General features: G+C 31.6%; 3 protein-coding genes across 5 annotated transcripts; 1 reads left to right on the top strand and 2 right to left on the bottom strand.

The window, feature by feature from the left end:
• Positions 1–409: 409 nt before the first annotated feature.
• LOC127260892 (uncharacterized) lies at positions 410–3,722 on the bottom strand. Its single transcript, XM_051288908.1, has 5 exons — positions 3,460–3,722; positions 3,241–3,383; positions 1,902–2,063; positions 886–1,001; positions 410–667 (listed from the first exon to the last, which is right to left on the bottom strand). The coding sequence occupies exons 1-5, from the start codon at positions 3,632–3,634 to the stop codon at positions 643–645; spliced, it is 621 nt and encodes a 206-aa protein (XP_051144865.1). The 5' UTR covers positions 3,635–3,722; the 3' UTR covers positions 410–642.
• Positions 3,723–4,076: 354 nt separating this feature from the next.
• On the bottom strand, positions 4,077–15,675 carry LOC127260889 (5'-3' exoribonuclease 4). 3 transcript variants are annotated; one of them, XR_007840823.1, is made up of 23 exons: positions 15,311–15,674; positions 14,685–14,787; positions 14,534–14,610; positions 14,228–14,419; positions 14,011–14,130; positions 13,800–13,862; positions 13,569–13,715; positions 13,286–13,450; positions 13,115–13,192; positions 10,850–10,936; positions 10,155–10,226; positions 9,573–9,668; positions 9,140–9,210; positions 8,576–8,704; positions 8,395–8,471; positions 8,276–8,316; positions 8,106–8,180; positions 6,933–7,072; positions 6,725–6,829; positions 6,569–6,644; positions 5,489–5,571; positions 4,439–5,302; positions 4,077–4,372 (listed from the first exon to the last, which is right to left on the bottom strand). XR_007840823.1 is itself a non-coding variant. In XM_051288905.1 (22 exons), exons 1-22 carry the CDS (start codon positions 15,515–15,517, stop codon positions 4,519–4,521), a joined length of 2,988 nt encoding a protein of 995 aa, XP_051144862.1. In that variant the 5' UTR covers positions 15,518–15,674; the 3' UTR covers positions 4,077–4,518. The 3 variants fall into 3 exon arrangements, 2 of the variants coding, with proteins under 2 accessions (XP_051144862.1, XP_051144863.1); XM_051288905.1 differs by having other exon boundaries at positions 4,077–5,302; XM_051288906.1 differs by lacking the exon at positions 13,286–13,450 and having other exon boundaries at positions 4,077–5,302; positions 15,311–15,675.
• Positions 15,676–21,366: 5,691 nt separating this feature from the next.
• Positions 21,367–24,409, top strand: LOC127261054 (probable serine/threonine-protein kinase PBL7). The gene is made up of 6 exons (XM_051289209.1): positions 21,367–21,660; positions 21,895–22,142; positions 22,486–22,877; positions 23,099–23,231; positions 23,944–24,033; positions 24,106–24,409. Exons 1-6 carry the CDS (start codon positions 21,399–21,401, stop codon positions 24,268–24,270), a joined length of 1,290 nt encoding a protein of 429 aa, XP_051145166.1. The 5' UTR covers positions 21,367–21,398; the 3' UTR covers positions 24,271–24,409.
• The last annotated feature ends 448 nt before the right edge of the window (positions 24,410–24,857 follow it).

Below are 24,857 nucleotides of genomic sequence, written 5' to 3'. Positions count from 1 at the left end.
AATGTCAGTACAATAAGAGCTAAAAAACAACACACAATATATACGAGACAAACCGGCATCATATGATCTATAGTGATATAATATATGAAATAAACTAACAAGAAACACATTACAAACCAGCAACACATGATCTATAGTAACATAATACAATGCGGCAAAAGAACTAAAAGAGCTAACACTCAAAGGAAATTTGGATAAATTTTCACACAATTATTTAAATCCTTCCAAATATTGATGGAGTGGTAATTCTCATGTAAGTATGCTTTGTCAGGCCTGCTAATTTTCTTCCCATTGAATAACTATGCAGTTGTAAGTTGTAACTTCTCAGGTTTCCAGAATTAACTCTTTCTCTCAGTAAAATCTTTCTACTTTCTAAAAAACAAAATAAACAAATACTAAACAAGCATGGTTTAAGATGATAAATTTCAATTTTCCTTGTTCACCACTGCTAGCTCAACTCAAAACGAATTTCTAGGTCTAAGCTAAACTGATCTCAAGCAAAACAGTATCACCTGCTTTGCACCGGTGGCGATTGCGATGAAACAAGTTCAGAAGTAAAGATTATTGCCGCAATCTTACAATGAGTGGCCATTTGGTTCCTGCAATTCAACCGCCGTCATCTCTAACATATCAGTTTCATCTTCAATTGTTGTCCTTCCCACAGCACCTTAAAAATGTAAATGCTTGTCAGAAAGAAACAATCAACATACATAGCGCAGCAGATCAATGAAGGATTAACGAAACAGTAAACCCCAAAAAAGTGTTGTCTTCTACACAGAGCATGGGAATCAAAAATAAAATTTACCCCATCTATGATCTATACCACATGAGAAGAGAATTTAATTTTTGACTCATAAGGATTCAAGTTATGGGGCAAGGAAGTACCTTTTGTACAATTTTCTAGAACCACAAGGACAAGGAGAATTCCGACTTATTTGCCCACTCTGAGACAAGTTCGATCGTACAGCTTCCAATGGGGATGATCCCACTAATTTTTGAACCTGAACTTAAAAAAAGCATTAAAGCCTTAACTATATTCACTAATGAAGAAAAGAAACATAAGCTATCCTCCTTGCATTCATTGCCCAGTACGTTGATGAAGCATAGGCATCTAAAGTATCAGATGCTTAGTTTTCAATGAAAAGATTATAGAAACCTACACTAACTCAAATACATAGATCTGCTAAAATTACAGAGAATTCCCAATTTAGCACTCTTAATCATTCTAAATATATCAAATTCCAAAATTATGTATACAACACCACAAACATATCCAGTTGTGATTCAGACTAGCGTCTATTATTTTTTCACATCCATCAAGATCACCCGAATCAAAAACATCAATATCCACTTATGTAATCTGCATAATAATATTGCAAATTTTTATAAGCAATCAATGATTAAAAAGTTGAGTGGATGTATAAAGTATAAACTAAAAGGAAGTTCCACAAATTTGGACAAAATAAGGACATGATATTTATAAAAAAAAGAAAACAAGCAAACAAACAAACTCCCAATTGTACATGATAATGTACATGATGGATTATAATTTCAATAATTGCTTACAGTGGCAAAAATATTGCAATAAATCGAAAGTATGCAAACACCTGCTTGTAACAAAGGCTTAATCAAATACATAGCTACATTCTTAGACATATATAAACAATGAACACCTAGATCGCATTCAACAGAAGTTGAGTGATAAATAAGGTCAAAAAATGATGGTCCACCAATAGATATAAGAGAATAAAACACTGCAAGGAGCGTGACACTCTAGAACTTATATCTAATCAATGACATCCACAACAAACGCAAACACACCAACTGCCATGAAAATGAAACATACAAGAAATTACATCAGAGAATAATCAGACAGCAGCATAGTGTTAAATGAAAAATACCTCTTCAATGTTCTTTGGCATTGGTTTGCCTTCTGCCTTTAGCTGTTCAATCTTCTTCTGTGCCTGTTTTGCCCATGTAAACTTTGCTAAGGCAACTTCAACATCTGCAACAGTGCAGTTACAGTTTTTTGCAGCCTCTTTCTTTTGACTAGCTTGAATGTTCTACAAGACATACGAATGAAAAGAAAATAGTAAGAAGCAACAGAGCATTTGAAATCCCAAGTTAAGATAGCTGCCAACAACACCAAGATAAGGCATTCCATGATTGAATCTAGCAAGATGACGATAGGTTGTGATGAATGCAAATCCGGGGCCGCAACTATCAAGCACATCAATACGTACTAATGGACCTTAGGAATGTTTGTGCTTACAATTGGGCTTTGAACACAAGGGACGAGGATGATGGACTAAAAGGTTGACACGTCAATAAGGCAGACACTACTGCACGATTGCATAAATAAGTTTCGACTGTTAACCACCATTGTTTTGGAGTAGAAGTATGAAAATTGTAAAGAGAACACACAATCAATCTAATCAAAGACTTTATTACTTTCCATTCTCAGTTTAGAAACAATCGTCAATGTTGTACCGAGGGCATCTTTCAAATATACCGAATCAGTATGACTATCCTTCTTTCGACACAGCAATGCAAATTGAATCAGTATCGAAAAAATCCTCTAATCAGCTCATTCGTCTCATAGCTTGGCTCTTGAGTTCTTAAAATAGAAATACAGTACTAAAAAAAAAAAAAAATTAAAAAATGCAAAAGATTGTGAATACATAACTGTTTAACAGAAAGAAACAACACTCATTTTTCTAACAAAACCAATAACTAGAGAAGCACACTAACATAATAATATTTGTAGGTGCCACAGGCAATAAAGGGAAATTTTACCATTTCCAATAGGACAATAATAAATCGATGAACAGCTACATTTTTGGCAAATTTACAATAAATAGTACACTTTTACTGATTTTAATCTCATAATTTCAGAGACTTTAAGATAAACAAAACCAATTAAGACCTGCGCTTAGACAAATGTGGTATAATTTCAACCCAATTTTTTCTGTGGATCTCAAGATCAACTGCCAATACAAAAATGTCTGACTATCACATAAGGATGTAACTGAGTTTTTTCTAGTTATGATTTTATACAATGCCAAATAATCTAAAGCAGAAAAGAAAAAACTTCTTGCGGGTCTAAAGATTTCGTCGAAAAACAAGAAATTCACCCACACAAAAGCTAGAGTGCATCAATCAATCGGGAAAACAATGAAGATTCAATTCACATATTCATAATTCATCACAAAAAAAGTGACATGAATCAACGTGACTGACCTGACCGGAAGGATCACAACCACCGAGGAATCTGAGAACGGCCTCCTGCTTCTCAATAAAAGCGGCTTCGTTGCCCCCTCCTCCACCGACGAATTTCTTTAGCGCCCCCAACTTCCTCGCTTTCCCCATCTGGTCGGCGAACCCTGTTCCATTTCTCCAACAATAAGAAGCACAAATTCTCGATTTAACAATGCCTGAGATTTTATAACTATCACTCACAAAGAAGGGTGAAGGAGTCGGCGGGTTCGGCGGGCTTGGCGGATTTTTCTCCCGAAATGATTCCTTTGATCTTGTCCATCCATGATCCGCTGAGATAAGGCGTGGATGAAATTCCACGGGCAGTGAGGAGAGCGATGCCGCGGCGGTTGCTGGTCGACAGAAGTGATCGAATCATCGGCGTCGGAATGATAGTGGCGGGCGGTATTAGTACAGTCCTGCACAGTATACAGTCGATCCTGTGTAGGGTTTTTTCAAGATTTGTAAGGTCTAATAATATTAATATGCGTTAATTCTGGAGTTTGTTTTTATCCAATTTAAAATTAAAATTAATACCATTTATTTTAAATAGATTTTTTATAAAAATATACTTTTTCAATTTAAAAGAAGATATTTATTTATTTTTTAAAAAATTAATATTAATATATAACAAATAAAGATAAAATAGCTAAAATAGCACGTGTGTACCGCCATATAATATTACTAGGTTAATAATTATTATCCACTACTTTGTCAACTTTTACGTTTCTTTTGCCAAATTTCTTCAAATCCAAACTCACAACTGTACTATGGAGCCATCTCAATCATTCTTATGCTATGATATAACAAACAACAGCCCGATGGCAAACAGATTAGTTAAGAAAGACCCGGTCGAATCGAGTGCCATTCGATTCAAATTCAATTACTACAACAAAGTGTTCTCTTCAACCATCCCTAGAACAAACAACACAAATTACCAAAAACAAATGTATATGTATAGAATCTAATAAGCTCGAACAAATTGATCGAATCGAAAGCCGGCAGCATTACCAACTCACTTATACTCAAGTCTTTGATCGAATCCGAGAACAAAGAAGCTACTCTGCACCTGGTACACGAGCAATCCTCAATCATCATGTATCGTCGCCTACTACCCCTAGAAAAAACTCACATTACACATCTACTTCCACCGATTCGATGAAGTGGACATACACACACTTACAGTTTCGATATCCTCCAGATTCTGTGCTGTCTCGTCCCTGATCCGGGTAGAGGACCATCATCATCATCATTGCGGTGCCTTCACATTTTTGTGTTGTCGAGATTCTGAGACGTCTTAGTTTTGACTTGGTAGATCATTCTCATCTGCTGTTGCTGTTCGTGCCCAGAAGTTGTCACCGAGCTTTGTTGCTGCTTATTACTCTGCGTCGCTACGGTATTCCTGGCTGCGGGTCTGCCGATCCACTTACTTGGCGGTGGTGGAAGGGGGCCGGATGCTTGCACAGGCGGCGGCCGTTGCAGGATTTGGAAGGCTTGACCGGAGCTCGCAAACCTGGGAGGCACGGCAGCTGGCGGTGAATTGTTGAAACCACCGATGTTCAACCCAGCCAGGCTGTTTCTGACGTCGTGATGCTGTTCCTGATAGGCATACCGATCTTGCGAGTTGTAAGTTCTTCGGTTACTTTGGTTCTGATTCGGATAGGCTCTAGGACTACTGCCAGTGCCGGGACGGGGGCCATAATGGCCATTCCCAAAGCTTTGGTCGTCGTGATATCTCTGTCCTTGATGTCCATACTGGCCCGGTCCACGGTCAAATCCCTGATTTCCGTATCGCCCGGGTCCTTGTTCAAACCCATATTGCCCGGTCGGTCTTGGCCTGTGGTTTGGGGAATTATATTGGCTAGAGGTCCCCTCGGAAATGCCCCTCTGGTAGCCGGGTGGTCCAGCAGGCCTCTGTCTATGCGCGAATTGATTATTTCCCTGATGATAATTCGTGTGGTCTGGTTTGATGTTCAGTGTGTTGTGAACCAGACGGTAAGCAGCTTCTCCCAGTACAGGACCGGATAATGCTCCGGAAATTTGTGGTCTGTGACATAGAAGCAGTGTTAATAAGAATGGTAATAGACGGGTTTATGTAATTTCCGGAGAAGCAGTGCTTCGTGCAACCAACGCCTTCAGGAGGATTAGTTTAATGTGGAATAACATTCAATAATCGGCCTAGTGTTTATAAGATTACTTTTTCTTTATATGGTATCAAAGTGTAGTCTCATACCTTTCTTTGCCTAAATGGTGCCTTCCACCGTTATCTTCATGCCAGAGCGTCGGGGACGGTTTTACATCAGTATGTTTCACAACCTGCAGACAAGGAATTGATGTGGCACAGCTGGTTTTATAAATTATACTGTAACATCTCTTAAAACCGGGTAAAAGCAAAAACTAGCCATACGATGCTAAGCCATAGGATAAACCATAACTTCTGAGAGAAAAAGTAAATTGTATATGAAACAATCCACATCACTTTTCGGTTAAATTTATGTATATGAGAAGCATTTGTTGGACAGTACAAAGAAATCGTCAGCTTATAACAACCTCCGAATAGCAGTCATCGTTTATAACAAGGAATTCTAACAGGACTTTCTTCTTCAAACTAAAGTCTAACAGATATTGTAACCTATCTAGGATGAAGTCCACAATTTATTTGGAATCTGCTGGGCTGGATGGAGGTAAAAATAAGGAAGAAAAAACAGATGGAGGAGATGAGACATTCATATTTTCAAGAATTACACTGGAAAATAAACTTTACAGTGGTTATCCATGCATCAGAGGCCCACTCCAAATTCGACTGGGAAAATTGTTGTTAACTTCAACACAACAGCATACATCAATTGTACATCTTTAATTGTAGTTTAGTTTTATTGATCCAAGAAAAACTAAATTCAATCAACATTTCAGACCATAATTTCTACTCATAGATAACTAAATATTTCAAATAGCCAGCGTTCCAATTTATCACCCTTTGACAGCATTAAGGTAACATGTTTCATATTCATCTAATGCAAAAGACATGGGGATCAAGAAATGTGCAGAGTGAAGCTGTCCTTTCTAAGAATGCCTACAATCTAAAAATAAGCAAATCCATATGCTTGATAAGATCGAAGAATTCAAAAAATATGTATATGGTTGATGCAGACAGTAGAGCACTCTTCCTAACAACAAAAATATATTTACAATGTAATCTAGTTATAAATTTCACTATATTCTTTGGTTTCCAGGAAATTCAGTGCAGCTTAAACAAAACACATATTTTTATTTTCATTTACTTAATATTTTCTTTTGGGTAAAGATTGCATACCTTCTTAGGCATAGTTACACCTTCGGGGGGCTTTGGAATGTGAGTATGTGGTGTTGGATTGAGATAGGTGATATTTCTGCAGAAGCAGAAGGGAATAAGCTTGTACCTTTTAAAATTTTCTACTTCTAAAAAGTACAAGGCTTTGAGGTGACTTACAGAACTTGATTATTCGTGAGGTCTTCCAGGCCATTTATTGGGGACGGAACAAATTGTCTCAAGCCATTTCTATTAGTCAGCCATATGAATCCATTCATTCCACCACTGTAAAAACCAGATGCCAAAAACCATTTACATGACATCAAGATGAGGAATAAATAGCCACAGAAAGAAGGTCAAGTTCATCACAATATGCTACAGAACCAACCTGGAATTAGTGTCAATCGTCCATGGAAATTTCTCCAACTGACAAAGACGGTAGTAAAGGCTAATTGTTGGCGCCAATGGATGGCGTGGATGAACATAGAGCAAATCAAACATAACGCTATTTCGAAATTTCTCTTCTTCCTACAGAATCAGATTAGAATAAGCAAACAAAATGATAAGCTATATAAAGTAGCCAAGGTAAATAAAATTTATTCATAGTATAGAAAGATGTCAACATCAGAAAATTTAGGATGCTTAATGCTTTGTTGAGCATTTTGTTATCCAAGGTTTTTCGGGACTGGATTCATACTTCCTTGTCACCAATGTAATGTCATGTTTCTGTGTGTTGAAGCTGAAAGCAAGCTAATCTTAATTCCATGCATAGCACTAAAGATCATAGTCGACAGAAGATTCCTAAGGATAGGTGTTCAATAACTGATATGCATCCTCTGTTCTAATGATAAGGACTCAAGTGAGAACAACATCTGTAACTCTGTCAAAATACTCCCCCACAAACTTTTCTCATAACATTTGCCGTCTCTTACAGATATCACTAACTGGGAAGAGCTTGTTCACCTATTTGATAAGCATGCAGCTAAATAAATCGTTCTTAGTCTAAGACATATTATCCATTTTCAATATTCATTTCCCAACATGGGATGACACCTCGTATGACTTGTTATCACCTGTTTACTCAGTCTAGTTTAAAGGATAAATTCAATCTCCTCAGGTTATATATTATAGTCTGTTAATTTATTTTATTTTTTTTGCTTTTATAGCATGCCTATACTTCACTAGAATCTAATTCTTATTATACAAAACAACAATAATTTTATATTTTACACAATTAAAACAATGGAGGTACTTATATGTTTAAACACAATTCCAGGAATTATATATAGGCAGCACTAACAATTGACCGATTTGATTTAACCCTTAAACAATCAGCTAGGGATTGTAATATGCGCTTGCACATGCTAAATAAGAGATTTAAAGTCAGATCTGATGCTTGGTATTTGTACTCATTTTGCATCCTATATAACTTGTAACCAGATTGTATATAATATAACTCTATTTTCCAAAATAAAAAAATAAAATAAAAGAACTCAGTGATGATATACAAATTTCTGTCTTATAATAATTCCATCAGACATAGTGCATTTGCATTTCATACCGTCAATGTCTCCTCAAGCTTCTTTGTCTCGGAAAGCAATTTCTTCTCATCAATGAATGGCAATTTTGCAACACCCTATTAAGATGCATCCAATTTCATCAGTCAAATGTATTCAGTTTAAGCAATCTATCATCCAAGGAAATGGACAGCACTGTACTACAAGAAGATACCTGCCAAGCAAAGCGCTTTCCATTCATATCAATTTCGAAATCTGGTTGTACAGGAGAAATAAAATTATGACACAAAACATTAAAGATAAAAACTCAGGTACAGCAAATGGTGAACATACCATTTGGGTAGAAATCAAAAATTGGAGATGCGGGATTAATCATCAACATCCTATATCTTTCAGGCAGTGCAGAAGAGCTGCAGAAATATATATATATATATATATATAATAATTTTGAAAAATGGAAAGAAGGAAAAAACAACAACTCAAGCTGTTTCACTCTAAAGAAAATGTGAAGTACCTAGCAGCTGGCAGAGTTCCTAATAGTTGATCAAAGGGCTTAAAGGGCTCCCCAGGGAAAAAGGTTATCTCAAAATCAGCTAATCCTTTAAGATCTGAGGCAAATGGTGCATAATGATACGGATAGTACCTGGATTAATAGGAAAAAAATGATCAAACTGTCACAACTACGAAATTGCATTAACATTTTTCAATTAGAAGCATAATTGCATAGTAATCAAAGCAGAACACTTAAAAAAATCATCACTATATCCCATATAAAACCGCACCATATGTTAAAATGTAAAATTGTATATGTGTAGAAAAAATAAGTCCAACTTTTCCAGCACCTTGAAGCAAGGATCATAAAAAGGAAATGAACTTAGCAAATGAAGCAATCAAACACATGTTTGGATACCATCATCTAACAAAAGGTCATTTGCTTAATTGAAGCACAATAAGTAGTACAAATTTTCAAAATAAATTTCCTGCTATATTCAGTCAGAATCAAGAGGCAACACTAGATATACACTAAATTAATAAAGCTCTAAGTTATGTACATGTCCAGAGGTAACATAATACACACCACTGCCACGAACAGACACCTTGGTAGTAATAGCGGCAAACCCAACACAGCCCTTCTACATACTTCAAAACCTGCAAGCATAAAAAAGGAATATTAACACAGATTTCCCACGCATTAAAGCCAGCCCACACACAAATGATGATGATATGATAAGAATACACCAAACCCAAAAATTATAATTATTCACAATAGAATATTACGTCCTACATGATATCAGAATTATTTACACTCACATGCAAAACCATGTCGCTGTGCATTATTATTTATGCAGTAGCACACTATTTTTCACTACCCACAAAGTGTATTTTGATCAAAGCCCATGCTTCTAAGACTATCACTAACATTAGATTGCTTTGTATGATTGGGTGTTTTGGTAGAGATGTACTAATGTGCAGTTGTTCATAAAAGCTTACTGTAATAAATGTGTGCTTACCACATCTGTTCTGACTTCATTAATTTTTGCTGGATCTGAAATCTCAAATTTCTCACAATAATATCTTTCTTTATACCCAGGCTCTCCCAACTTCACCTGAGAGAATTAAAGATATAGCCTGATTAGTGCATACAACCAGTTTATAATTCTTCACTGACAACGAAAGGAAACTTATGACATAAACAAAAAAAATCAATGAGTTGGAAAACTAATTGTAACATCATTGATAACTAAAAATAATTAATGCATACAGATGGGAAACCCTCTGTCTTAGCACTTGTTAAACCACATACTGGCCATTGCATCAAATGAAGAAGAAAAATAAATAAATTTTGAATTGACATACAGAGAGAAAATAATATGGACCCCCTTTACCTACCTCAGTTGCTCATAGCAAACTTTCATAATTCATCAATTCTTAAAAAATAAGGATACAACCTTTTTCACTTCGTGTACTGTCTGGTTTTAATAATATAACTAAATTCTAATTCAGGGTGCCGCTATTTATACTGGCTTAAAATCACAACTCCACAAGGAAGTCAAAATTTGATCTATTAAGTATAATCTGTAGAGAATAAACACCTTGTCCTCGGTTGGCTCTGGAATAGCCTCCCCTCTTGATTTAAGTTTCATCTCTTCATTATTCTCGTATGCCTGTAACAACAAAAAGAATAAATATAATCAATAATCACAAGCTCTCAGAATCACTGTACATACCGCTCCAAGTTAACTATCACAATTTGCACAAGATTGCAATTTGCATATATAATCAGCATTTGTTGAAAAAACAAATAAAAACTCAATGCATCCATACAGAATACCTTAGAGAAGAACTATGTGAAAGTATACCAGGGCACAGGATCCTACATCCAACCTATGGCAATAACTAATTTTTTAACATGATCACAACTGGGCAGAGATCTGAAGGTTTACATTTAAATCAATATAAAGGAAATAGAGCTTGGTACAGATTACTTGAAAGCCAGACAGCCAGATTCAAATGTACAAGGCAGACTGGCCAAAGCCAAAAGTCCACCATATGTCAATAATCAATAATCTTGTCAGATGCATCACACACAATTATGAAACAGATTCCGAGCATATGCACATTGAAAAATGTATCTCAGTATTATATATAGATAAGCTATCTATTACACACATACAAGAACCACTTGTACAAGGAATTAATCAGTTCAAACAAGATTATTTTAAGCTCTGTAATAAAACCAATAACCTTAAATCATGATATCTGGAAAAGAATAAAATGATCAGTCTACCTGCTGTATACGAGCTCTCTTTCTAAATATTTGATCTTCATTAACTGCAACTGCTTGAACAAAGTGTTCGACTCGGTCCAAGAAGACCTAAATATTTCCAAAAACCAGCATCTTGAAGAAGTTTCCGAGATATAACCAATGTAATAGAACAATTAAACTAGTATAACATTTAAAAGCTATTTGACAATCAAGTGCATGAGAAAAGAATGCAATAGATGCACCATTAGCAACGAAGTAACCCAACATCCATATGTGACTGATATTTCAATCTCAGAACAACACAGATGATGTTTAATCTCATATACGAGGAAGCTTCAAATATTCGAATATTATGTGACAAGAATAAATTCGGTAAACATTTGCAATGCAAATTTTTATTTCAGCAGCAAGAGAGATAACGCAATGAACATAAATTGGCAAAGTTGCCAGGTAGCCCAACACCTCTATATAAGTCATTTTTTAACTACAGTCATACACCATTATACTGCATAAAGAAGTAAAGAACAAAAGTCACAGGTGTTACAAATATATCTGCCATATAAATGCATAAATTCATACACATTAGTGTTTCAAAATAAACTTTCCATGACTTACTATCTGTTATTGTAGTTTGTCTCATTACAGAGAGCAGAACTTGAAGTCAGTTCAGAACAAAAATAAGTGTCAAATTATAAGAACCATTCAACTAATGAAAGCTACCTTACCAAGGAATAATTCTCATACTAACAATCAAAAAACTTACTTCCAAGAGTATTACTTCTTCAAACCCAATCCCATTAGCACATATCAACTTGAAGATAAAGAGAAAATTTAAACTAAAAAAAAAGAAGGTTTCTGATTTTTGCATGTGTTTTATGAATACTACAAAATTTATAAATAGGCATGCTTGGCTCTTTTCTTGAGCCTGTGCATAACAATCAGAGTCCATCAATTTCTTTTCACATATAATTTTAGAATTTAAAGAAGTAAGTCAAAATGCACATGTTCTTATGCTTATCAATGAAAAGTTGCATTAATAAAACATCTATTTTCATATTCTTCCTTTATATATATATATATATATATATTATCTCATCATTATTCAATCACATTTATTATAGAAAAGTATTTAATTCTTTATCAAGTATCCTTGAAAGGTGTGAAGATGTCTAAAATACACCCATCCTAATGTATGAGTACATAATAAAATGTACACTGATAATTGTGTGGGGTGTTAAAATATAAACATTTAGAGCTAATTATCTGAAAATAGCTGGATATTAAATATATGTGGACTTCAAATTATGAGGAAAGGTAGCCTTTTAAGAAATGAATGTTAAGAAATAGATTGGCCATTTTAAAGAAAGGTGTATTAGAAAGGGAGGATCAAAATAGTCATATATTTCCCACTTGTATTGCCACACCATAGGAATCACCCATAAACCCATACATCAATATTTCTGCCTCATCAACACTAGAAAATATCTATATCATCACTACATTCTAGCTTTGAAAAGACATACAACCACACGAACATGCAACCACCTTATTAGGACGATAGCAAGCTCGGACAAAATCAAACTATCTGATGAAGTACCGTTCAAAATATATGCAGGGAAGCGGTTTTTCAGGATATTTATTTGTTCAGTGAAAACTTCACTGTTACAATCAAGCCTACAAAATTGAGAACCCAAGTAATGCCAACTTTCACAATGAAAAAATCAACTAAAATGACATTAAGACTAAGAAATCACAGTACAATTCAGTTCCTCCTTCATATTTGTGAGTTCAAACACACCAATGAAAGCAAAATTGAATAGAAGGTTCTATGATCAAGGAAAATAGTATGGAAATGAGAAGTAGAGTGAAAAGACACAATTTTCTGAACAAGAGAAGGTATGTGATTGATTTTAAAAGGCACAAAAACACAAAGTAGCAGCAGAGCTAAGGAATGGATTTTAAAAGGCACAAAAACACAAAGCAGCAACAGAGCTAAGTAATGGATTTTAAAAGGCACAAAAACACAAAGCAGCAACAGAGCTAAGGAAATAACTTACTTAGTCACTACTAAAATGAAACAGGATACAAAACAAGGGCATGGGAGAAGGTAATTAGATTGATCAATATGTAGTAATGCAATGGGAAATGAAGGAGGTAACCATGATTGACATGGTAGTCCATATCTATTATTCAACTAACAATATTCAGAAAAGAAAATAAGTCATAATTAAATTGGCATGTCCTACTCTAACTAGTTCAAGTTATTCTGAAAATTGCTAAAATTACCTCACCAGCATCAGTAAGATAGCCACCCATAGATGCAAATTCCTTTCTATATACATGCATGAGCAAATTAATGGCACCCTGCAACATTAAAAATGGACAAGTTTAATGCTTAAAGACAATGGCATAAATAAAACTAAGTAAATCATCTCATCAACTGACGGTTATCATCACCTCTCTAATTTCTAATGTTGGCATATGAGGAAGGAAGTCGTTGCCGACAAAAAAACATAGAAACACAAAGTCATCCACCAGCCTTTCAAAATCAATTTTGAATGGTGGATGAGGAATATCCATCTCATATCCCAAATATTCTCGCAATACCCAGATGTTGAGGAACTGGGAACAAAGAAGATGGAAGTGTTAAAAGAAATGTTTAAAAAAATAAACGTACCAACACAAAGTTGGCACTAAGTGATAAAGTGTCAGTCACCAAAAATGGCTATAAAAATCCAACCTGATATTTCTTCTTATAAATGGGAATGTCAAGCTTTCCACTTGCATCTTGATTGTGGCCAGTGGATCCACCTCGACAATCAGCAGCAAAATGTCCAACTTGACCACAGAGAAAACATTTTTCTTGAGACCCTGGAGGATTGATTACCTTCAACAGAAAAAAAGATACAAATATGTTAACCTGAATAGAAGAGAATCATATTGAAAAAATCTGAAAATAACAGCCACTGACCTCCCTTAAAATTGAAAAGTGGATTTCATGAGTAGCCAGTGAAAGCATAATCAAGTCTGCATCCTGTTTTTAAGATAAAGATCATGAATGCTTTAGCACATGGAAACTCAAATGCTGAAAATAGCCCCCAAATAATAAAATTAGGAACAAAGATGTAAAAACAGAAAAGCAAAAAACACATAACCACTTTAATATTATTTCTTATGCTCACCAGACCATAGAGACAATGCCTAGTATTTGGATCAAAACCAGGAAGGTTGCGCTGTAAACGAATGTAGGACATAATCTTGTGCTCGCCCTCACCAGGAACATTTGCATCGGAAAGAATAACCTTCAAATATCACCCAATGCAGCTTATACATAAGGTAAGAGAGACAAAAATATCCTGAAAAATAACACCTAAGATAAATGGCAAAATTTCAACAAACCTTGAAAGAATGCCATCCAGGAATGTGGTTCAACCTATACTGCACATAATACTGAAGGGCTACAGAGAGCACCGCCATAAATTGTGTGCCAGGTGTGATTACATTTGAATCGGATGTTTCAGTCTTCTCTTTCGGCAATGGTTTTTCCCCTTCAATTTCAAACTCTTCCCTCAATCTTTCTTCTTCGGCTACCTGGATGAGAAAACATAGGATAGAGCACTCACAACACTACATTAACAGAACAGCCACCTAAAATTTACTCATATCCACTCGTTTCAATAATTTCCAGATGTAGAGAATGCATACAACTGCTGCTGCATCCTTAGCAGCCCTAAACCGACGAGACCTTTGCTGGTTCATTTTTGCCCTAGGAGCTACACCATCTGCAGAACAGTAAGAAAATCAAGTTAAGCCTGAACCTCATGAAGTCTGAAAATACAGAAGTCACATAATTTACCAATCGCCATATATAGGAGCTTTCTTGGACGAACCAACGAGACGAGGTGGTCAATGTAATCAAATATGGCTTTAAATACATCATCATAAGTAGCAGGTGCAGGCTGCAGCCATAAGAATGACACATTAATTTGGTATCACAGGAGTAACACACCACGCAAGAAGAAGTTCATTGCCGATAGATCCATGACAAAAAACAGGCATCGACTATTCAAACAGCTTTGTACATCTCAAGTCAGAAATTGTGTCCTACACTAAATCACATAGCTGAACCAAAAAATACATTTAACCGAAGATAAACTTAACCACGAACTAACACTAGCAACAGAAACTAAAATGATCACACACTTGTGCTTCAACACGTTCATTTGAAGAAAAGAAAGGCATTTCGATACTATTTAACTTTCAATGAACAATCAACTCCAATCCCAACCGGAACATGCAATCAAACAAACAACAAACGTGTACAACCAACCAATTCTCACCGTCGGCTCCAAATCAATTCTACAACACAGCTAAATCCCCACTGCAAAGCTAAAACACTCACTAACCCCATCCAATTCTATCAAATTCAAGTATAACAAAAACCCCCTGAACACGGAAACAATTGCCCCCAAAAAGAGTTACCTTGCCTTCTGGATGAAAACAGGGGTGAATAATCCCATTCATATCCAAATACAGATTGTCAAACTCAATGCCATTAGGGTTCGGTCTCGATATATCGACCGAGAGCGGGCCGCCAGTCCCGTTCTTGGCGGGCTCTTCTTCCACGACATCCACAATACACAAAGGGTACCGATCTGCCAGCCATCGATAAAAAGCGGGAACCCCCATCCTACTACAAGGTGGTAATTGGAGGAATCTTGGATTGGATGGGGCGGGGGCGTCGGAATCGGAGGTGGATCAACTGGAGAGAAATTGCCGTTGCCCGCAGCTGCAGATCACTGTTTCGTTGAACAAGGGTTGAATTTGGGGATTTTGTTCGGTTCGTTTATCCATTTTTCTATTTTCTTTTTATTTTTTACTTTAAAGAAATATTTTTTATTTTTTATTTTTTTAATTTTTAATTGCTACTACGGAGAGTTGCCTGAGTTCCTTCTGATTCTCCAATCCAGTGAATATTTCTACAATATTTTCGATTGAACATTATTTTGTTCAAAAAAGAGTTTTGAAAATTCTAGAGTGTGTTTTGCTTTTTGTTTTTGGGATTTCGAACGATTTTTATCATTCTTTATAAAAAAAATCAAAAAATTATAATATCAAATTAAATATTTATTTTAAAAAAATTATATTAGCATCCAAAATTAATTTTGTTTTCAAACCTTTACATAATTAATGTCTATTTATATTAAATCAAACTGCTGTTATAATTTAAAATTTTAAAGTACAATTCAAACTTTCAAACAAACACAAACGTTTTAAGGACATGGAATTTTTGTTGTTTGTTTGAGATAATTTTAGAGTTTGTTTCTTTAGGGATGTGTTTATTTGGAAATTGGATTTTAAATATAGTATTTTTTTTATTTTTTTCCAACAACATCAAATCAAATTTCTATTTTTTATTTTTTATATTATATTAAAAATTAATTTTACATTCAAAATATCACATCAATACTTATTTATATAACATCATACAACTATCCGAATTCAAAATTTTTAACTCAAAATTCAAATCCCAAACAAACAGTTTCAATACTGTACAGACAAAAAACGCGCCAGACTCAACACCTAAGGTTGAATAGGAGTGTCCAATCGGGAATTAACAAAATTTGGTTTGCCACGCAGCTTTGTAACTTGCAGCGAATTAATTAATTAATTATTTAAATAATTACAATTTAATAAAAAATATATATATATACAATATATATATTATTTTGTAGAAATAATTTTTTTATAATATAAATAAATAAAAATTTAAAAATGTATAAGTAGATATAATATAAATTTATAATTAAATTATACAAATTAATACACATTTATATTATTATATTTATTACTCATCAAATCAATACATATCAAAACCCTCAAACTCAAACAAAATCTACATACAAAATAAATACAAAAACTCAAACCTATGTTAAAATTCAAATAAAAATTTGACTCAAACCTAATTTTCTCCAAATCGGCCTAATGAAACACACTCTTAATAAATACTAAAATTATATTGATTGATTATAATTTAAAATTATCTTAGAAAATATATGTTGAGAAATTTGAATTTTTTTGATAAATTAAATTTGTAAGTATATGTGGCATATTTGTAGGTAAGTAGAGTATTAAGTTATATAAATTAAAGAGTATATAGTATTTGTTACAAATGAAAATATTTTATCTTGAATTATATATTTTCTTGAGTGAATTGGATAAAAATGTTATATATATTATGTTAATAAAAAATAGTAATTTAAGTGGAAAATACAAATTTATTATTATTAGTTAAAATATAAATAATAAAATTGTTTAATATAAATAATTGTGCATAAAAACAATTGTATTAATAAGGCGTGTTATTTGGATCTTGATTTTAATTTTGAATATAATATTTTATAAAATAAAAACATATATATTATTTTATAAAACTATAAGAATGCATAATAACACAGTGTAATTGTATGTTTGTAATTTAAAAAAAGTTAATGGTATTTTAGTATTAATAACGATATTATTTCATTATTTGTTATATAATTAATAATATTTTTAGTTTTAAAATAAATTTAATATGTCATTTAAATAATTTAAAAATATATATTTATATATAATTAATAGTATAAACTAATTTTATAAAAGTGATACAATTTTAAATGTAGAGAGAAATATTTATGTTTTTATTTGATTGGGTTTTACTTACGAATATGAGATATGACAAATTCATAAATTATAGATCAGATAATACTGAAATCGAATATTAAGTACAAAAGTGAATTCAGCCTCGCATAGATGCGATTTTATTGAAGCAAATATTAAGTACAAAGTGAATATATTTGTTAAATATGCTTTGATTTAGTAAATTTTATAGGTATCAATTAAAGTGAAACAAAAAAAAATATATATATATATATAAATTTAAATTAAACGGCGGGTTATATATTGTGTTGTTAGGAGCTGTATTTTTGTGTGTTAGGTTGAATAATTGTGCAATAATAATTTTATTTAGGGTGTGTTGATTTTGTGTTGTTGGGGTGAATATAATTTTTCTTTTTCATGTTAGTTTGAAAATTAGTTTTGTTAATACTAATAGTAATATTTTATATTAAATTATTAGATTTAAAAACAAAAAATACAGGTTTTTTCACAACTTTATTTTTTCGTCTAATAAAATTACGTATGTTTGATTATACACAAATATTAAAAAATAATACTCTCTCTATTCCAATACAATAGTCTTTGTTTACTATTTTTGTCCGTCTCAAAACAATAGTATTATTTCCATAAATAACCATATCACCATAAAACTATCAATACTTTTTCATTTTTATTACAGAATTGTCACTACTTTTTACACTAATACACTCATAAGGGCAAAAAAGTTTTTTATCCATATTTTTTACCCACTACCAATATAATATCAATATTCATTAAAACCCGTGTCAAATTCAATTAAGACTATAGTTTTGAGACGAAAAAATAATATTTTAATATTAAAATACGGTGGATAAAAAATGTGTGCACACTGTGTTTTTTGCATGAACGTATTTTTTTATTATATATATATAAATCGTTTTAGTAATAGTAAAAATAACATTTTGTGTTGAATTCGTCCTTTTTTTTTTTTAAATAAAATATATATATACTCCCTTCGTCTCAAAATAAGAGTGGCATTTGTTTTTTTCACGTAGATTTTTGAATATTAGTATTATAATAGATGATATTGAAAATGACGAAAATACCCCTATTAGTATTGTGTAATATAAAAGTAATGACATTTGTGTAATATAGTGTAAGTTGAAAGGATATTTATTATGTTAGGTAGGTAGTACAATTACTAAATTAGAAAATTGTAATCTTGTTTTGGGACAGACGAAAATAAAAACTGACAACTTTTCAATATGACTGAAGGAGTATTATATTTTTAATTCTACTTATGAAAAAACCGTATTACTCAAAAATAAGTTAAGTGAACAAAATAGTATAATAAATTTATTAAAGAATTGATTTAAAAGAAAAAAAAAGAAGCAAAGGATGTAAGAAAATGATGCCAAATTGGTTAAAATTTTTGAACATGTGATGTATATTTTTTACATTTTATAGTATAAAAACTTTAAACAAAAAATACTTAGTACACTGTTTCACAGCCAATTGCAGTTTGCTAAAAGATTAAAAAATAATATTATTTTATTGACTAATGAAATTTTGATATTTTTACCATTTAGTTTTATGTATAAAATAATTATTTGTTTAATGATATATAATTTAATTTATATAAAAATAAAAAAATATTTTAGAAAAATAAATATTTTGAAAAGTGACTCAATAGTAAAAAAAAATATTTTTAATTTGGACAGAGAGTATTTTAAATAAAGTGCCTAATCGTGTGCCCACATGTGTGTGTTTATATATTAATTAAGTTAAATAATTAGTAAATAAAATGCTATAAATAAATTAATAAAATAAAAACATTCTCTATTGCCCCACGGCTGAAGGCATCCACAATTCAGTGGCCATCATTGATTCTTAAATATCTATTTTTTAAAAATATTTTTATATCCAAAATTATTTTAAAGATTAAAATCAGAATAAGAATAATTTTTAAATTATTATAAAAATATATATATAATACTTTAAATATAAGTATATTTTTACGTATTATTTATATGAAAAAAAATATTCGATATAATATTTATACATAAATTCTTCTCATGAATTATGCTAAAATTTACATCATTCCAAAAATGTTCTGAGTGTACTTTTTTGCTGCTAAATTATTACTCCCTAAATCCCATAAATATTATATTCGTAACGACGAGTAAAAAATATGGATAAAAGATTTTTTTGTATTAGTGTAAAAAGTAGTGGTAATTGTGTAATAAAAATAAAAAAGTAGGAGTAGTTTTACAGTGATACGATTATTTATAAAAACAATACTATTATTTTGGGACAGACAAAAATGATAAACAACATTATTATATTGGGACGGAGAAAGTATTATATATCATATCAGTTTTAACTTAAAATGAAAATAATCATATATAATGTGAAAATATATTTAATTGTTATATATATTACAAAATAATTACTCTATTCGTCTCAACTACCGTATCCCTTTTACTACAGACACAGAAATTTAAGAGGAGTATAATTAGTAAATAATCAATAATGTTAAAAATAATTATCTTATAATAAAAATAAATTTAAATTAAGATTAAAACAACTAATTAGTTTAATTATAATTTTAAAGATTATAAATTAAAATTTTAAAATAAAATTAAAGAGTATAATTCTTTTCAAAAAAAAAAATGACCAAATAAATGGGACAAATAAAAATAAAAATACTATCACCGTAAATGAGACGAAAAAAGTATTACACGTATAATTTATTTATAAATATACAAAGAAGTAAAAATATTATTTATGAATCTCCAAAAAAATAATTTGAAATAAGATGGAAGGATTATGCATGCATACTTGGTTTGTTTCACATAAAAAATTTTATTTTCGTTATGTTCCACATACTATGTTATTGTATTTTTAAATTTTATAATTTATAATTTTTTTAATATCAATCAAATTATTTAATTATTTTAATTTTAATATATTAATATTTTATTATATAATAATTATTTTTATTAATATATTTTTAAAATATTTATTAATTATATTTTGTAAGAAAGGGAGAATATATAATACTCATTCGTTTCAGAATTATAGTCTTAATTGGGTTGAGCACGAGATTTAAGGAATATTAATATTATATGAATAATCGGTAAAAAGTATAGATAAAAAACTTTTTTGTCCCTGTGAGTGTATTAGTGTAAAAAGTAGTCACAATTGTGTAATAAAAATAAAAAAGTATGAGTAATTTTACGGTGATATAATTATTTATGAAAAAAAAATTATTATTTTTAAAAAAATAATAATAATAAATAAGAGTATTGTATTGAAACGGAAAGAGTATTAGACCCACAACGTGACGTAAATTTGGCAGAATCTAATCCAATTATTGAAGTGTGCGTTGCAGGGACAGTGACTATACATTTATTACACTCCAAAACCCCAACAACTCAGCGTCACGAGATCCATCTTAGTGGAGTATATTGTTTATTTAGGTGCGTTTGGAAAAAAATTGGTCTGTATTAAAATAATGTATAATAAAATATTTTGTGTAAAAAAAATATATATATTTTTTAAAGACATAGAATTTAAATAGTAAAAATTTAAAATTTTGAAAAAAAAAACATATATGATGAGTTTCACTTTAGATTTAAATAATAATTTGTATAAAATATTTTATATTAAAAAACTATTTTTTAAATAAAATTTCTTCTCTTAATTACATTCAATATATATTTATATCATATCAAAAATATATATATATATTTTTAATTAAATTTTCAAAATACCATGAAACAAAATAATAATAGTAGTAATAATAATAATCTTGTCATATTCTTCCAAGACTATGTACACCTCAAATAAATGAACTAATCCAATCCAACTATATATACATATATATATATATCTATATCTTCTTTGCTGCTTGTGAAATTAATTTGTGGCAATGGCAACCAACGGCACCGCCGGCAACGGCGGCGGCGGCCGCCATCATCGGGCGGAGCACCGGGGTGTCCCGACTTTATCTCTACTCGTAATTCTAGTGCCGATAGTGGTCCTAGTGATGCTTCTAGTAGTCATTTTGCTGGTGGTTGTGATCCGCCACGTGCATTTTGGTGGCGGCACGAGTAAAGGCTCGTGCTCTACAACCGATCGGAATTGTATGTTCGTCGCGCATTCTACCATAAACTTTAATTCGTGCAGCCCAGGTGAGTAGAATTCATTTATTTGGAGTTCCAGAGAATTTTACCATCGGAAATTGACCATTGATTTGAATTATTGTTTAAATAATATTTTATAAAAAAATAATTATATTTTTATTGAAACGGAACAAATTGAATAATAGTATTTTTTATTTAAAATAAAAAATTATAAAACAAACATAATCGGATATTCTTTACTATTCAATTTTCAAAATAATTATATGGTATGTCCTGCCGCAGAGGTACAAGGAGGATGCTTACACGGAAGTAATATCAGAGGAGGTCCGACCCGACCCACATTAAAAGGAATCCGATTCCAAATGCAAGTATTTACACTAAAAGAAATGGAAATTGCAACAAGTGAATTTAGCCAAGCAAATTTGATCGGAGAAGGAGTCTACAGAGGAGTTCTCAGAGACAACACTTTAGTAGCCATTAAGACCTCGCAACGACAAGGCAAGCAGGGCGAACGCGCCTTTCGTTCCGAGGTCCGTAAATATTTTTAAAAATTTTAACACTATCCATTTAAAGATATACTATTTTTTTTATATATAAATAATAAATACTACTTCTGTCCGACTCTAAATGTCTCATTTATTTTTTTGCATATTGATATTTGAATATTAATTATTATACGAAAAACATAGTACAAATTAAGAGAAAATGATAAAAATACTTCTATTAATGTGTTATAATACTATTATAATGACATTTGTGCAATAAATTATACAAATATAAAGATATATTAAATGTTAAGTACAATATCGCAAAAGCTAAATGAAATCCTAAAAGCTGAACGGAGAGAGTATAATCTAACAATTTAAAATGCAGGTAGATTTATTGAGCCGGCTGAGGTCGCCGTACATAGCGGAGCTTTTGGGCTATTGTGCCGACCAACATTATAGGCTTTTGGTGTACGAGTACATGCCCAACGGGTGTCTCCACCGGTACCTCCATCCCGGCCAACATCGTCGGCCGAGAGCGGGGCTAAGTTGGGGCAGTCGTTTATGCATCGCCCTCGATTGTGCCCGTGGTTTGGAGTTTCTCCATGAGCATACGGTGCCGTCTGTTATTCATCGTAATTTGAAGTGTGCTAATGTTCTTCTCGACAACAACTTTCGGGCTAAGCTCGGAGGGTTTGGCCTTGCCAAAGTCGGCTCCGATAAGCTTAACGGTCTCATCTCCACTCGTGTGTTAGGGACTACCGAATACATGGCGCCCGAGTTAGTGCTCGTAATCTATATGCTTTGATCTTCAATAAATATTTAATTAAATTAAAGTATAGATTCTGTTTATATAGATATTTTTAAAATTTTTATTCCATCGAATAGTTGATTTTTTACTATACTAATTTTTTAAAAAATTTTAAAAACTTCTATCGAACCCAAACTTATATTTGTTGTATAAGATTATCTGAGATTATTTGATCATCGTATATCTCTAGGTATGCATCGACCGGGAAATTGACGACGAAGTCGGATGTGTATAGTTACGGCGTGATATTGTTGGAGCTTCTTACCGGACGCATACCCATCGACATGAGTAGACCCGCCGGCGAGCACGTGCTCGTTTATTGGGTTAGTAGTCTTTTATTCGTGTAAAAGTTTTTCACAAAATTTTTCTATTTATTCAAATTTTTTTCTCAAAAAATATTAAATTAAATATCTATTTTTATTTTTTATATTATACTAAAAATTAATTTTACATTCAATTATGTATTTTTGTTATTATAATTCCTTCCAAATTTTAATTAATTTGTTTTGTTTTTTTTAATTAATTGTAGTCTATCTCTATCTATAAATCTTTACACAGTATATACTATAACAACAATATTATCAATATAATTTAACGAAATTACAAAAACATCTTTACTATAAAACCCTCATATTCCAAAGTCTATATTAAAAATTAAACAATAAATTCGTGTCTAAATGGTATTCTATTACTATTACACAGTATTTATATTTATTTATTAAAAAAAAACCATGTTTATTACTCCCTTTTCCGTCCCATAACAAAAAAATATCTATTTTTTTTATTTTAGTTCATTCCATAACAAATTATTTATTTATTTTTTAAATAATTGTACTATCTACATACCTGTTACAGATATTATTACCACTTATAATATATTACACAAATATTATTACTTTTATATCACAAATACTAATTTATTTCTACTATATCCTAACGTAATATTAATATTTCTAAGTGCAAAAAGTAAATAAATATTTTTTTTTTTTTTTTTTTTTTGGGACGGATGGAGTATTTAAATTGAATTAAACACAGGCGCTTCCGCAACTGACGAACAGAGAAAAAGTAGTGGAAATGGTGGATCCATCTCTGCACGGCCATTATTCCCAAAAAGACCTAATTCAGGTAATTAATTCAAATCAAATAATCCACTTTATATATATATATATATATGATCGGAGTAATTCGGCGGCGCAGGTGGCGGCGATCGCGGCGATGTGTGTGCAGACGGAGGCGGAGTACCGTCCATTGATGACGGACGTCGTGCAGTCTTTGATACCTCTGGTGAAGAATCTGCACTCTTCCTCCAATTCCCTCAGGTTCAATCAGAGTCCAAGTCCCAAGACCAACACTAGTAGGTAAATGTATTAGGATGTGTTTATTTCTGTCTAATTTTTTTTAAAATACATTATTTTATTTTAATTTAATTAAGTAATGTTATATTTTAAGATAAAAATGTCATTTTATAAAAATATTAAATAAAAATCATTATTTAAAAACATGATTTTATAATTGCGCCACTTAACTTGACGTATTGTCGCACGCGTTGTCAGACGAATTAATTCAACGACTTTCAACACACATTTTGTTGAAAAATTTCAAACAGTTTTCATATTATTATTATTATTCATACAAAATTATCATTCAACAATGATTTATTTAAATGAACAATAAAAAGATATTAAATTTGGGTATAATAAAAAATTTGAATTAAAATAATAATATGATCTAATATAAATAGATATTAAGAGTAATATAAAAATAAAAAATAATTATTTTATTTTATATTTTTTTAAAAAAAATTGTATGAATAATATAAATCATTTTTAAACAAACACATAAAAAAACAGGCAAACGTATGTATTTCGCTATATCGAATATGCCATATTATTTTATTATTACTCCACATTTAATACTATTATACCTTCTTTTTTTTAATATTTAAATGA

The sequence above is a fragment of the Andrographis paniculata genome, unplaced genomic scaffold (assembly GCF_009805555.1).
Source record: "Andrographis paniculata isolate CXL003 unplaced genomic scaffold, ASM980555v1 Contig62END, whole genome shotgun sequence".
NCBI lineage: Eukaryota > Viridiplantae > Streptophyta > Magnoliopsida > Lamiales > Acanthaceae > Andrographis > Andrographis paniculata.
This window is presented reverse-complemented; position numbering and strand designations above follow the sequence as displayed.

Excerpts from the sequence above, each read along its gene's own strand:
- LOC127260892 (XM_051288908.1), bottom strand. The coding sequence starts at position 3,634 with ATGATTCGATCACTTCTGTCGACCAGCAACCGCCGCGGCATCGCTCTC. Across the intron at positions 1,002-1,901 it reads TGCCAAAGAACATTGAAGAG|GTTCAAAAATTAGTGGGATC; the intron begins GTATTTTTCATT and ends TTTTAAGTTCAG. Across the intron at positions 668-885 it reads TCTAGAAAATTGTACAAAAG|GTGCTGTGGGAAGGACAACA; the intron begins GTACTTCCTTGC and ends TACATTTTTAAG.
- LOC127261054 (XM_051289209.1), top strand. The coding sequence starts at position 21,399 with ATGGCAACCAACGGCACCGCCGGCAACGGCGGCGGCGGCCGCCATCAT. Across the intron at positions 22,143-22,485 it reads AACGCGCCTTTCGTTCCGAG|GTAGATTTATTGAGCCGGCT; the intron begins GTCCGTAAATAT and ends TTTAAAATGCAG. Across the intron at positions 22,878-23,098 it reads ACCGAATACATGGCGCCCGA|GTATGCATCGACCGGGAAAT; the intron begins GTTAGTGCTCGT and ends GTATATCTCTAG.
- LOC127260889 (XM_051288905.1), bottom strand. The coding sequence starts at position 15,517 with ATGGGGGTTCCCGCTTTTTATCGATGGCTGGCAGATCGGTACCCTTTG. Across the intron at positions 13,451-13,568 it reads TTTATAAGAAGAAATATCAG|TTCCTCAACATCTGGGTATT; the intron begins GTTGGATTTTTA and ends CTTTGTTCCCAG. Across the intron at positions 10,227-10,849 it reads AGAGAGCTCGTATACAGCAG|GCATACGAGAATAATGAAGA; the intron begins GTAGACTGATCA and ends TTGTTGTTACAG.